Source organism: Bubalus bubalis, chromosome 20 (genome assembly GCF_019923935.1).
Source record: "Bubalus bubalis isolate 160015118507 breed Murrah chromosome 20, NDDB_SH_1, whole genome shotgun sequence".
NCBI classification, from domain to species: domain Eukaryota; kingdom Metazoa; phylum Chordata; class Mammalia; order Artiodactyla; family Bovidae; genus Bubalus; species Bubalus bubalis.
In genome coordinates, this window is record NC_059176.1 from 42,068,156 (window position 1) to 42,080,215 (window position 12,060).

The following is a 12,060-nucleotide window of genomic DNA, read 5'->3' on the forward strand; positions in this document are numbered from 1 at the left end:
AAAAATTCTTAGAAAATTGATAAACCAACAATTTGTTGTTTGGTCACTAAGTTGTGTCCAATTCCTTGCAACCTCATGAACTGCAGCAGTCCAGGCTTCCTTGTCCTCCACTATCTCCCCGAGTTTGCTCAAATTCATGCCCATTGAGTCAGTGATGCCATCCAACCATCTCACCCTCTGTCGTCCCCTTCTGCTCCTGCCCTCAATCTTTCCCAGCATCAGGGTCTTTTCCAGTGAGTTGGCTCTTTGCATCATGTGGCCAAAGTATTGGAGCTTCGACATCAGTCCTTCTAATGAACATAATCAATTGTGTGCTGTGTGTGCTATGCTATGTCACCTCAGTCGTGTCTGACTCTTTGTGACCCCACCGACTGTAACCCACCAAGCTCCTCTGTCATGGATTCTCCAGCCAAGAATACTCCAGAGGGTTGCAATTTCCTACTCCAGGGGATTTTCCAGACCCAGGGATTGAACCCATGTCTATTAAGTCTCCTGCATTGGCAGGCGAGGGTTTTTTTGTTTTGTTTTTTACTAGTAGCACCACCTGGAGAAGGAAATGGCAACCCACTCCAGTATCCTTGCCTGGAAAACCCCATGGACAGAGGAGCCTGGTGGGCTACAGTCCATGGGGTCACAAAGAATTGGATCAGTTCAGTTCTGTTCAGTCGCTCAGTCGTGTCCGACTCTTCGAGACCCCATGAATTGCAGCATGCCAGGCCTCCCTGTCCATCACCAACTCCTGGAGTTCACTCAAACTGACGTCCATCGAGTCAGTGATGCCATCCAGCCATCTCATCCTCTGTCGTCCCCTTCTCCTCCTGCCCAAATCCCCCCCAGCATCAGAGTCTTTTCCAATGAGTCAACTCTTCGCATGAGGTAGCCAAAGTACTGGAGTTTCAGCTTCAGTATCATTCCCTCCAAAGAATTCCCAGGGCTGATCTCCTTCAGAATGGACTGGTTGGATCTCCTTGCAGTCCAAGGCACTCTCAAGAGTCTTCGCCAACACCACAGTTCAAAAGCATCAATTCTTCGGCGCTCAGCCTTCTTCACCGTCCAACTCTCACATCCATACATGACCACAGGAAAAACCATAGCCTTGACTAGACGGACCTTTGTTGGCACAGTAATGTCTCTGCTTTTTAATATGCTATCTAGGTTGGTCATAACTTTCCTTTCAAGGAGTAAGTGTCTTTTAATTTCATGGCTGCAATCACCATCTGCAGTGATTTTGGAGCCCCAAAAAATAAAGTCTGACACTGTTTCCACTGTTTCCCCATCTATTTCCCATGAAGTGATTGGACCGGATGCCATGATCTTCATTTTCTGAATGTTGAGCTTTACGCCAACTTTTTCACTCTCCACTTTCACTTTCATCAAGAGACTTTTGAGTTCCTCCTCACTTTCTGCCATAAGGGTGGTGTCATCTGCATACCTGAGGTTATTGATATTTCTCCCAGCAATCTTGATTCCAGCTTGTGTTTCTTCCAGTCCAGTGTTTCTCATGATGTACTCTGCAAAGAAGTTAAATAAGCAGGGTGGCAATATACAGCCTTGACATATTCCTTTTCCTATTTGGAACCAGTCTGTTGTTCCATGTCCAGTTCTAACTGTTGCTTCCTGACCTGCATATAGGTTTCTCAAGAGGCAGGTCAGGTGGTCTGGTATTCCCATCTCTTTCAGAACTTTCCACAGTTTATGTGATCTACGCAGTCAAAGGCTTTGGCATAGTCAATAAAGCAGAAATAGATGTTTTTCTGGAATTCTCTTGCTTTCTCCATGATCCAGCGGATATTGGCAATTTGATCTCTGGTTCCTCTGCCCTTTCTAAAACCAACTTGAACATCAGGAAGTTCATGGATCGTGTATTGCTGAAGCCTGGCTTGGAGAATTTTGAGCATTACTTTACTAGCATGTGAGATGAGTGCAGTTGTGCCGCAGTTTGAGCATTCTTTGGCATTGCCTTTCTTTGGGATTGGAATGAAAACTGACCTTTTCCAGTCCTGTGGCCACTGCTGAGTTTTCCAAATTTGCTGGCATATTGAGTGCAGCACTTTCACAGCATCATCTTTCAGGATTTGAAGAATTGGATGGGACTTAGCAACTCAACAACAGCAACAATGGCATGGATGGTTTTGCCATGAACAAGAATAAGGGCTCCTGGTTCCTATGATCCTCCTTACTCCCCCTCACCCTTCCCATCCCTTTCCTCTACTGGCTCTCCAGTAAAGTCCTACAGGGATAAACTATTGATGCCTCGAACAACTTGGATGAATCTTGAGGGAATCAAGTTGAGTGAAAAAACTCAGGTCTGAAAAGTCACATGTTTTATGCTTCCAGTTGTATCCTAGCCTTGAAATGACAAAAGTATAAAAACAGAGATCAGACTCGTGGTTGACAGGGGTCTGGAAAGGGAGGTTGAATGGGAGAGAGAGGTGAGTGTGTCTGTAAAGGGCAACATGGGTGGGGAGGGTGGATCCTGTGCTCATGGAGGTGTTCTGAGCGTTGACTGTGTCATCGTCCTTCCTGGCTGTGATATCACACAGTTTTGTAAGATGCTGCCGTGGAGAAAACCAAGGGAGGCATACCCAGGGTCCCTCTATGGTTTCTTACAACTGCAAGTGAATCTACAATTTTCTCAAGAAAAGAAGTTTAAAAAACTTGGAATTTTTTTTCTTATCAAAATTCTCAGTTAGACTTTATAATTGACAGAGATGGCCCACCTACTTAAATGTTGGCACTTTGAAGATTTTCTTAGATGGTAACTACCTAATAATTATCAAAATTGTAAAATACATCATTTAGTATCTAATTTGATCAACCATGTGGGAGAGTACACAAATGTGTCTATAAAAGACCAATGTTGATGCAAAAAAAAAAAAGAAAGCCCCACAAAACAGGTGGCCGCCCTTGTCCTGGACCTCAACGGCAGTGCTGAGGGTCCTGCCGCCTGCGTTGCCAAGACAATGCTGACGCCCTCTGTGTCTTTTCCCGCAGGAACTCCTCTTCAGTGTGTGCGCCCTCAACGTCCTGTCCACCATTGTGTGTGCACTGGCCACAGCCATGTGCTGCATGCAGATGGTCTCCGCCGACGTCCTGCAGATGGTAAGTGGCCCCCCGCCTCTCCCCCTCCCCCCAGCACAGTCAAAATGGTGGGGTCTGGCCCCCTCCCCCAACCAGTTTGAGAGCAATGCAGCATGGACACCACCGGCTTCCCACCAGGACAATGAGCCCTAACAGCACGTGTGGCCTGGAGATCCTTGAAGGTCCCTCCATGCTACCCTCTGGAAGACAGAAACCCACAGATTCGATGCCACCGATGTATTTATTTAGGTGCAGTTGGAGCTCCTTGCTGATGGGGTCCAGCTACCGTTACATGCCTCTAGGGAGCCCCAGGTCTGTGCCGCTGAGTAACTGTGGTGACCGTCCTATAGCCCGAGACATCCTCGCGAGCCATGCAACTGTCTCCAGGCTTCAGAATTCTTTTTTTTTTTTTTATCTATTTATTTATTTGGCTCTTCCAGATCTTAATTGCAGCTTGTGGGATCTTTGATCTTCTTTGTGGGCTCTTTAGTTGCAACATGCATATCCTTAGTTACAACATATGGGATCTAATTTCCTAACCAGGCATTGAACCCAGGCCCCTGCACTGGGGGTACAGAGTCTCAGCCACTGCACTGCCAGGGAAGTCCCCCAGAATTCACTTGTAATAAAGCAGGATTGTTAGAATATGAGCTCTTCTCAAATTGAAGAACTGCTCCACTGTGCCTTGCACACTTGCTCATTAACCGTCAGCTCGTAATCCAGCAGCAGGTCACTGGTCAGCTATCATTGGAGCCTCCAGCCAGGGTCTTAGAGATGAGGAAGAGCTGGTCCCCAGGGGAGGGATGAGGCCAAGAGTGGAGGTCAGACGCTGATTAATACACAATCAGTAATAGTGACAGCTCTTCGTTATTTGTGTCCACGGAACATGACCCCCTGCTCAGTACATTACCGCTAAAGTCAGCAAGTCAAGAGGAAGTGATGAGAAGATGCTGTTCTCCACGCTAAGGGTAGGAACCCTCCCTCCCTGCTTCCCTGGGCCCCTCCAGGCCCTGCCCTGCCTCCTCCCCAAGGTTTCAAGCATCTTATGAAACAAAAGGCAAGTTGTTCTTGTAGGAGCCTGTGTGTTTTGTTCTTTCCCACCCACCCTGTAGCACTTCATCAGTTCACAACACGACGCAGGGCCAGAGAGCATCATTATCAAGGTGTTAAAAATTCATCGGCTCTAATCACGTGCGGCCTATTCTTCCTTGTGTACATCCACACAGCTGTCACAGCCTGCTGACCTTTTCGAGAGGCAGCAGTTTTCCAAAAGACACCTAATTAAGCATCTCTTCAGCAGCAATGAACTCCTGGCCTCACTCGCTGAGCCCTCGTGTAGACATTTCTCTCCGGTATGTTATGTAAAGGAAGGTTAAGTGCCGTGGGGGTCCACTCACCTCGGCAGATTTTCCTGTCAATCTGGAAATATCACTCCAATCAGATCAAACTAACGGAACCGCAGGGCTGGAAACACTGAAAGTTTGCATTTCCTAGCTTTCAGAATTAAAATAGAAATTACCAACCAAATAAGAAAATATGTCATAGCTGTAACAGCATGCACACTGGATTATAACGTACAGTTCAGTTCAGTTCAGTCGCTCAGTCTTGTCCGACCCTTTGCGACCCCATGAACTGCAGTACACCAGGCCTCCCTGTCCATCACCAACTCCCAGAGTCCACCCAAACCCATGTCCATTGAGTCGGTGATGCCATCCAACCATCTCATCCTCTGTCGTCCCCTTCTCCTCCTGCCCTCAATCATTCCCAGTATCAGGGTCTTTTCAGATGAGTCAGCTGTTCGCATCAGGTGGCCAAAGTATTGGAGTTTCAGCTTCAACATCAGTCCTTCCAATGAATACCTGGGACTGATCTCCTTTAGGATGGACTGGTTGGATCTCCTTGCAGCCCAAGGGACTCTCAAGAGTCTTCTCCAACACCACAGTTCAAAAGCTTTAATTCTTCTGCTCTCAGCTTTCTTTATAGTCCAACTCTCACATCCGTACATGACCACTGGAAAACCATAGCCTTGACTAGACTGACCTTTGTTGGCAAAGTAATATCTCTGCTTTTGAATATGCTGTCTAGGTTGGTCATAACTTTCCTTCCAAGGAGTAAGCATCTTTTAATTTCATGGCTGCAGTCACCATCTGCAGTGATTTTGGAGCCCAGAAAAATATAGTCAGCCATGGTTGTATGTATCCCCAAACCAGTTTATACCAGGGATATATGGATTGTAAGTGCATATTCTACTACTGTGTGAACCAACAAAATATAAGTGCAAAAAGAGAATTACTTCTATTACAGTAAATTTGAGTGCTCTTGAAAGATTCTCAAAAGATTTTCCAGTAAGCTGTTTTCCTCTGCACTTACTTTATTGCCAGCCACCCAGCCTCAGGGACATCTTCTGCTATTACACGCATCTCCGTTTGCGCATCTCCGTTCGGCACCAGCTTGTTAACTTCATCTTTTGTAACTGTTATTTATGTAAAAGAGCGTCACTAAATATATTGCCATCAATTTAAATGTAGGTCAGACAACTCTAGGGGGTTGAGACAAAAACTAAAAAAAAGTCTAGGGGTTGTCTATACACACATTGCTACCCAAGTACCTTTAAGTTCTGGCTCTGCTATAAAAACACAAACCTAGAAAGTTAGAGAATGTTTTTGTCTGACCATGGTGTATTTATGCAGGAAAAGCCACGGGACACTCCCTTCAACAGACTGTGACTCACAACAAAGGCCTTATCCCATGTGGAAGGAGCCCACAATTTTATTCTTATTTCTGTGGATCAACATTTTGGAATAATTAATAATTTGGGGAGAATTCATATAATGAAGACATGCCTACATGAGATGCAAATTGTTATGCCTATGGTCAGAATTTATCTAATTGAATTCCTGTAATACATTTGAAAATAGTGGACCATTATTTCCAAAAGACCAGCTGATGATAAAATTCCATTTATTGATATAGTTTCATGGAGAAAGCATTTACGTCCACAGGCCTATAATTGCATGTTTTTAGTTTTATTTCCTACGTGTAATCTCAGTTTTCCATTTTTGCAGTAAGCTGTTTTCCTCCCCACTTATTTTATTGCCTGCCACCCAGCCTTAGGGACATCGTCTGCTATTACAGGCATCTCCCTTCGGCACCAGCTTGTTAGCATCGTCCTTTGTTGCTGTCATTTATGTTCTCCACTTGTCCTGTGCCTTGTTGAAGTGGAGCTGCCTCAGATGCGGCAGGCAGAGTACCGTGCCTTCACAGACATGATGCAATAGGCTTGCCCACGGAGCTTGGAAAGGGTGCTGGCCTCTGTATCAGAGGGATAGAGTGCCCCTAAGAGCTCCCACATCAGTCAAATTCGCCTGCATCTTCTACCCATTCAGCCCTCCTCAGACCCACAGTGACTCTCCTTGAGGTCTGGGTTCACCACAAGGGTCTTCAGGTCCTAGGTGTTACTTAACTATCAGATGAGGATCGATGGGTGTCTTAACCTAAAAAGCCAGTTTCAGCAGACTTACGTAAAATGATGCATTTATACCACGGAACATTGTATTTTGACTTTAAAAATGCAAATGAGCATTTGTCACCCTGGTTGGTGTGGTGCCAGGCTCTTCATTTTGACTATAGGTCTCTTTGGTGTATCAGGTTATTCGTGGAAATGACACCCTCTGTGATTTCCAGATTTAGTTCCTTTCAGCTGGACTCAGCTGTGTGAAGCCATCTGCATGGATGTTTTATGATCCTGACGAACACTTGGCCAAGACCCACCTTGGCAGCAGTTTCTGCTTAGCTATGAAGTCTTTTCCAAAGCCTCCAACCCAGTTTTCACAGAACAAGCAAGTTTTCTTGTCTGCATTCATATTTCACTGTAAATTAACAGTAGTAACTAAAACTGGTTTGAACCTGTTTGAGGAGGCCTCCTTGCTCACCTGAGGGAGGGGTAGAAGGACCAGAGATCAGCAGGATGCCTAGGGGGCTGTCACTCCTAGGTCCAGAGTGCAGGGAGAGAGAGCTCCAGCTTACTGACAAGAGTTCCATTCAGAAGCCTTTTCCATGGCAATAATCCTGCTCTTTCTACCAAGGATGTACGTGCAAGCTAACTCGATTCATTTCTGTCCAACTCTTTGCGGCCCCATGGACTACAGCCTGCCGGGCTCCTCTTCCATGGGATTCTCCAGGCAAGAATAGTGGAGTGAGTTGCCATGCCCTCCTCCAGGGGATCTTCCCAACCCAAGTATCAAACCCACATCTCTTCTGTCTCCTGCATTGGGAGGTGGGCTCTTTATCCCTAGCGCCACCTGGGAAGCATGTGCCTAACATGGGTCCTTCCCCCAGAGCATACCCATGAGAACAGGCTTCTCTCCAGCAGAGTCTAAAATGCAGAGTCCTCTTTTGAGGATGATGAGAGCTGGGCAGTGATGCCCACACCAGGTATGTGAACACCTCAGACAGGTACCAACCTCACACTGCTCACCAGGCACAGGTACCCCTTTGTCATCACACGGACCACCCAAGGCTTGTACAGGTGTCCCTGGGCAAGCAGAACCACATGGGAAGGAAGTGATTCTTTAGGGCCCGTTTCCTCCCCAGCACACCCAGCTGCAGGATCGGCTCCACACCTGGCCATCACCCTGCAGACTTGGGGCCACAGAGAAAGTGGTGGACAGCGAGCATTTCTGCACATCCTGAGGATGACTTGGAGGTTGAGGGTGAAAGGAGACAGGATCCAGGGAGAGAGAACAGACCTTGTTTGGTATTTGGGGTTGGTTCAAAAGGCAGTTGGAGGATTCGGGGATACCATGGGTTAGTGGGTAAGGAGGCTGGAAACCTGGTGGGATTCAGGGAGCAGAGGCATGTAAAAGAGTTTTAAAGGGGAGTAACCTCATCTCATTGGATTAAACGTAGCTTTTTAAAGCAGAACAAGAGGAAGAAAACCAAGGCAGAGAGGTGAGTTAGACGCTCTCAAATGGAGAAGATAACCTGGGGGCTTCCTGGAGGTGGCAGCCAGGAGGTATTGTTCACCTGTGAAGTGGATGCTCATAGAGCATCTGCTGGGCCTAGGGTACCAGGCAAGGCTCAGAGATAAGACACAGACTGGACCCAGGGCCAGGGAGGGAAAAAGACTCACCCTTGGGATTTCAGCACAGCTCCTACAGGGATCTCATTACTTCCCAGGGGTGAATGGCAGAGGACAGAGGGGAGGAGGGGCAGGAGCAGTCTGAGGAACCCCTTCTCCCTGGCTGCATCTTTGTCTGACTCCCTCTCACGCCCCTGTGGGTAGAACCTAACAATACCAGCTTCTGGGGAGACCGTGGGGTGTGGCTCTCCACCCGCCTGTCTCAAAGCAAAGTCCAGGGCCAGCGACCCCGGGCTCCCAGATAGACGCTGCCTTGGCAGACAGATTTGAGGGGTGTTGGGGAGATGGCAGGGTGACTCATGGGATACCCACCGCGGAGGCCAAGGAGCCGGGTGACTGCTGCTAAGTCTGAGATGCTTCCTTGAAGACAGGCCAACACCCCCTGGAAAGGCCATCTGGACTTTAGGGCAGAAATGAAGACCTCTGTTTAACCTTTAAAAAGCCTCCCTCGCATGACCACATTGACTCCTTTAAACCTGCTAATAGGATCACCTGGATCTCCTCACCTCTCTCATTCCTGGTAGAATTGGACCTTCCACGGGAAAGCACTTTGCCTTTTGTGCTTCATGCTTGAGGGTGTTGTTGATTTCCCTAATTCCTGAGTCTTCACCCCATAAGACCCCCAGGACCCTTGGCCTCATCCTGGCTGCTCAGCCTCGTGCAGTGGCCGTGGGGCAAGTGGCTTTCCAAAGTCAAGGCCAGCAGGCACATCCGCACTGCCCTTGGCCATGGAAGCACCTCTGTCTCAGATGATTAAATGCACAAGCCTCAGCTCACACTGGCTGGCAGGGCATTGACTGGGCTCTGTGTGTGGAGAAGGCAGGAGCCACATGCAGCCTGAGTTAGTGGCAGAGATAGGAGTAAAGTCTTCCCAGACTGTGCTTTGCCTCAGAAGACACGTCTGTATAACAGCAGAGGAATGGAGCGCGATGAGGCTCCAGAGGGAAGGGGATCCTCACAGAGCCATTGTTTCACATGTGTGTTTAGCCAGTTCCCTTGAGTAAATAATCAGCCTGCAGTGCGAGTTGATCCCTGGGTTGGGAATATTCCCTTGGATAAGGAGATGGCTACACACTACAGTATTCTTGCCTGGAGAATTCCATGGACAGAGGAGCCTGGCGGGCTACAGTCCATGGGGTTACAAAGAGTTGAATACAACTGAACAACTAACACTGTTTGACAGGTTGAAGTCCCTGAGTTCCAACTGTGTCATTAAAGCTTCAGTACAATTAGCTTCATGAGACATAAGCCACACCGGCCGACCGATCACTCGGAACCTCTCTGTCTTCCAGTTCCTTCCACAAAGGGCACCTTCTGCCAGCCCAGCCTGCCTGACCCCCCATGGTACCGTGCTCCACCAGACCTTGGATTTCGATGAGTTCGTGCCCCCGCTGCCCCCTCCACCCTATTACCCTCCAGAGTACACCTGCACACCCACTGCCGAGGGCCACAGGTTGGTGTCTCTGGGAACACCTCCCTGAGGGATGCTGGGGCCCAAGAATGGGAAGCCGTATGGGGATGGGGAAGGCATGGGTTGCTCCTCGTCCATGCAGGTGAGCAGAGGGGAGGCAGATGAAGGCCTGAATGTTGCTCCTGACAGCAGAGCCCCAGGCAGGGTGGTGATGGAGTGGGATGCTCAGAGACCTGTGTGCTTCCTCTGGCCTCACTGCAGGGTATCCGAGGGGAAACCCAGGCAGGACCAGTCCTATTCCACTCTCAGAAAACACAGTACAGCTCTCAGATTGAACATGCATGCATGCTCAGTCGTGTCTGTTTGTGACCCCATTGTAGCCCCCCCGGCTCCTCTGTCCATGGGATTCTCCACGCAAGAATACTAGAGTGGGTTGTCTATTTCCTGTCATGTTACAGTCACATTTAATTAAAGATGAATCAGCTGTAAGATGGTTTTCATTGTCACGGAAAAGACCGTAAAGTTGGTGAAAGTACCAGTATCCTTTGAGAGCAATAAAGTGTTAGAACCACCTAGTGAATTAGGCTTTTTTTTCACACACCCAAGAATTCTGTGTAGGGAATTGTTCCGATTGCTCTGAGGGCAATGGGAACAGCCAGCTCCTTCCCCAGAGGGTGACCTTCCTCCTTCTGCCACTCAGGGGCCTCCACCTGGACTTTGCTTCCTCCCCGTTCGGCACTTTGTATGGCGTCACCATCAACAGCCCAGGCCTTCTGTACCCTGCTGAGCTCCCGCCACCCTACGAGGCCGTGGTAGGCCCGAGCCCTGCCAACCAGGTGAGTCCCAGGCCCTCCAACAGGCCAGTTCCCTGTTCCCGGCCTTTCTGCCTTCTTTGGAATCTCTCCCAGCCATTCAGCAAACCTGTGGGCACTGGTGTCTCAACCCTGTCTGAGCAGGAGGCAGAGGCAGGGAGCCTGAGTATGCAGGGGGCTCTGGCCTGTTTCAGCTACAGGCCACTGTCATGGTCAGCCAGACACATGACAGCTGGTTTGAACCCCTGCTCCTGCCGGAAGCCTGGTGGCTCCAGCCAGAGAGAGGCCTGAGCCCAGAAGGCGCACACTCAGGATGTGTGGGCTCGGTTTCCTCATCTGTGAAGTGGGATCATACTAGTACCAAGCCCTTCAGGTGGACAAGGACAGTTGTAATGAACAGGGCTGGGCACATGTCAGGGTCTAACTTGGCAAAAGCTACTTGCACTTCTTTGGTATTGTTACCACCATCCTTGTCATCATGCTGTCATTGCCGAATATCAAGGGTCACTGGCAAGGGCAGAGACACATTGAACACAGGGAAAGGTTGCACTGGCCCAAATACAGATGTAGTGATGGGGCCACATGGTGGCCCCTTGGGGAACTGCAGGGATTGGACAGTGTGTGTCTGATGGGGGACACACAGCCATCCAGGGAGCAGGCTGCAGCCACCCCTGGGCCCCGGACACCAGGCAGAGGAGACACAGACGGGACCGGGACTTCCAGGGGCACGGCCATGGGGCTTCAGCAGCCCTGGAGCCACCCCCCACCCCCCCAGAGGTGGTACAGGCCCAACCTCACACTGTCACCCTGTGAGACGGGTCCCACGGTGAGCAGGCCAGGCTCCAGGGCCCGTGTGTTTCCACCACCCCTGAGGAGTGGCCCTGGGGACCCCCTGTGCTGGGCTCAGCCTCCAGGGATGTGACTGGACACAGTCCTGTCTTCAGGGGATCAAGTCCTACAGGCCGGTGGCTGTGTGACAGGAAGAAAAGGGAAGAGGCTCGGCGCCTGGGGGGCGTCTCTACCACGGGCTCTCCTCGGACTCCTGGGGTGTGACTGCCACCCACCCAGCCGAGGCAGAGGCTCCTGACACCCCAGGGCCTCTCTCAGGGCCTGCTCCCACCAAGAGGTCCTGAGACTGTCAGCCCAGCAGAAGGACACAGCTGGGTCTCCTGGCTGTTTTCCTGTGTGGGGAAGGGACAGACCGGGCAACGGCCCCAGAGGGAGGAGGCAGCAGTGTGACGTGGGTGACTCTCGTCTCTAGATCCATTAATGACCAAATTCTCCGGAACTTTTCCCTTTAAAGCGAAGCAGAGCATTCTGCCTTCCTGAAGTGGTTTATTTTTCTCTTCATGATAAAAATTGATCAGTCAATATTGTCAAGGGAACCCACTTCCTGTGAGAGTGGTCAGAGCCCTGAACAGAGCACCAGGTACTGTGGGGCACTGGGCAGGGATGCTGGTCCCTGGATGGGTCCAGGGATCCGGGGAGCTGAGGCCTCAGCCATTGGCAGGCCAGCAGGTCAGGGAGGAGGGGTGTGCTCCCAGGTGAGGGGGCAGCTCCTGCAAAGGCTCAGAGGGAGGGGCAAATGTGAGATCAGGGGACAACAATCTACTTGC

The 12,060-nt window shown here is 49.7% G+C and overlaps 1 protein-coding gene across 1 annotated transcript in view; it reads left to right on the top strand.

The window, feature by feature from the left end:
- Positions 1-12,060, top strand: part of FAM189A1 (family with sequence similarity 189 member A1) — a 242,225-nt gene that overhangs the window by 213,523 nt on the left and 16,642 nt on the right. The window contains exons 5-7 of the mRNA XM_025271827.3: positions 2,995-3,102; positions 9,514-9,674; positions 10,333-10,468. Coding sequence (XP_025127612.3) covers positions 2,995-3,102; positions 9,514-9,674; positions 10,333-10,468 — 405 coding nt within the window. The remainder of the gene's footprint in view (positions 1-2,994; positions 3,103-9,513; positions 9,675-10,332; positions 10,469-12,060) is intronic.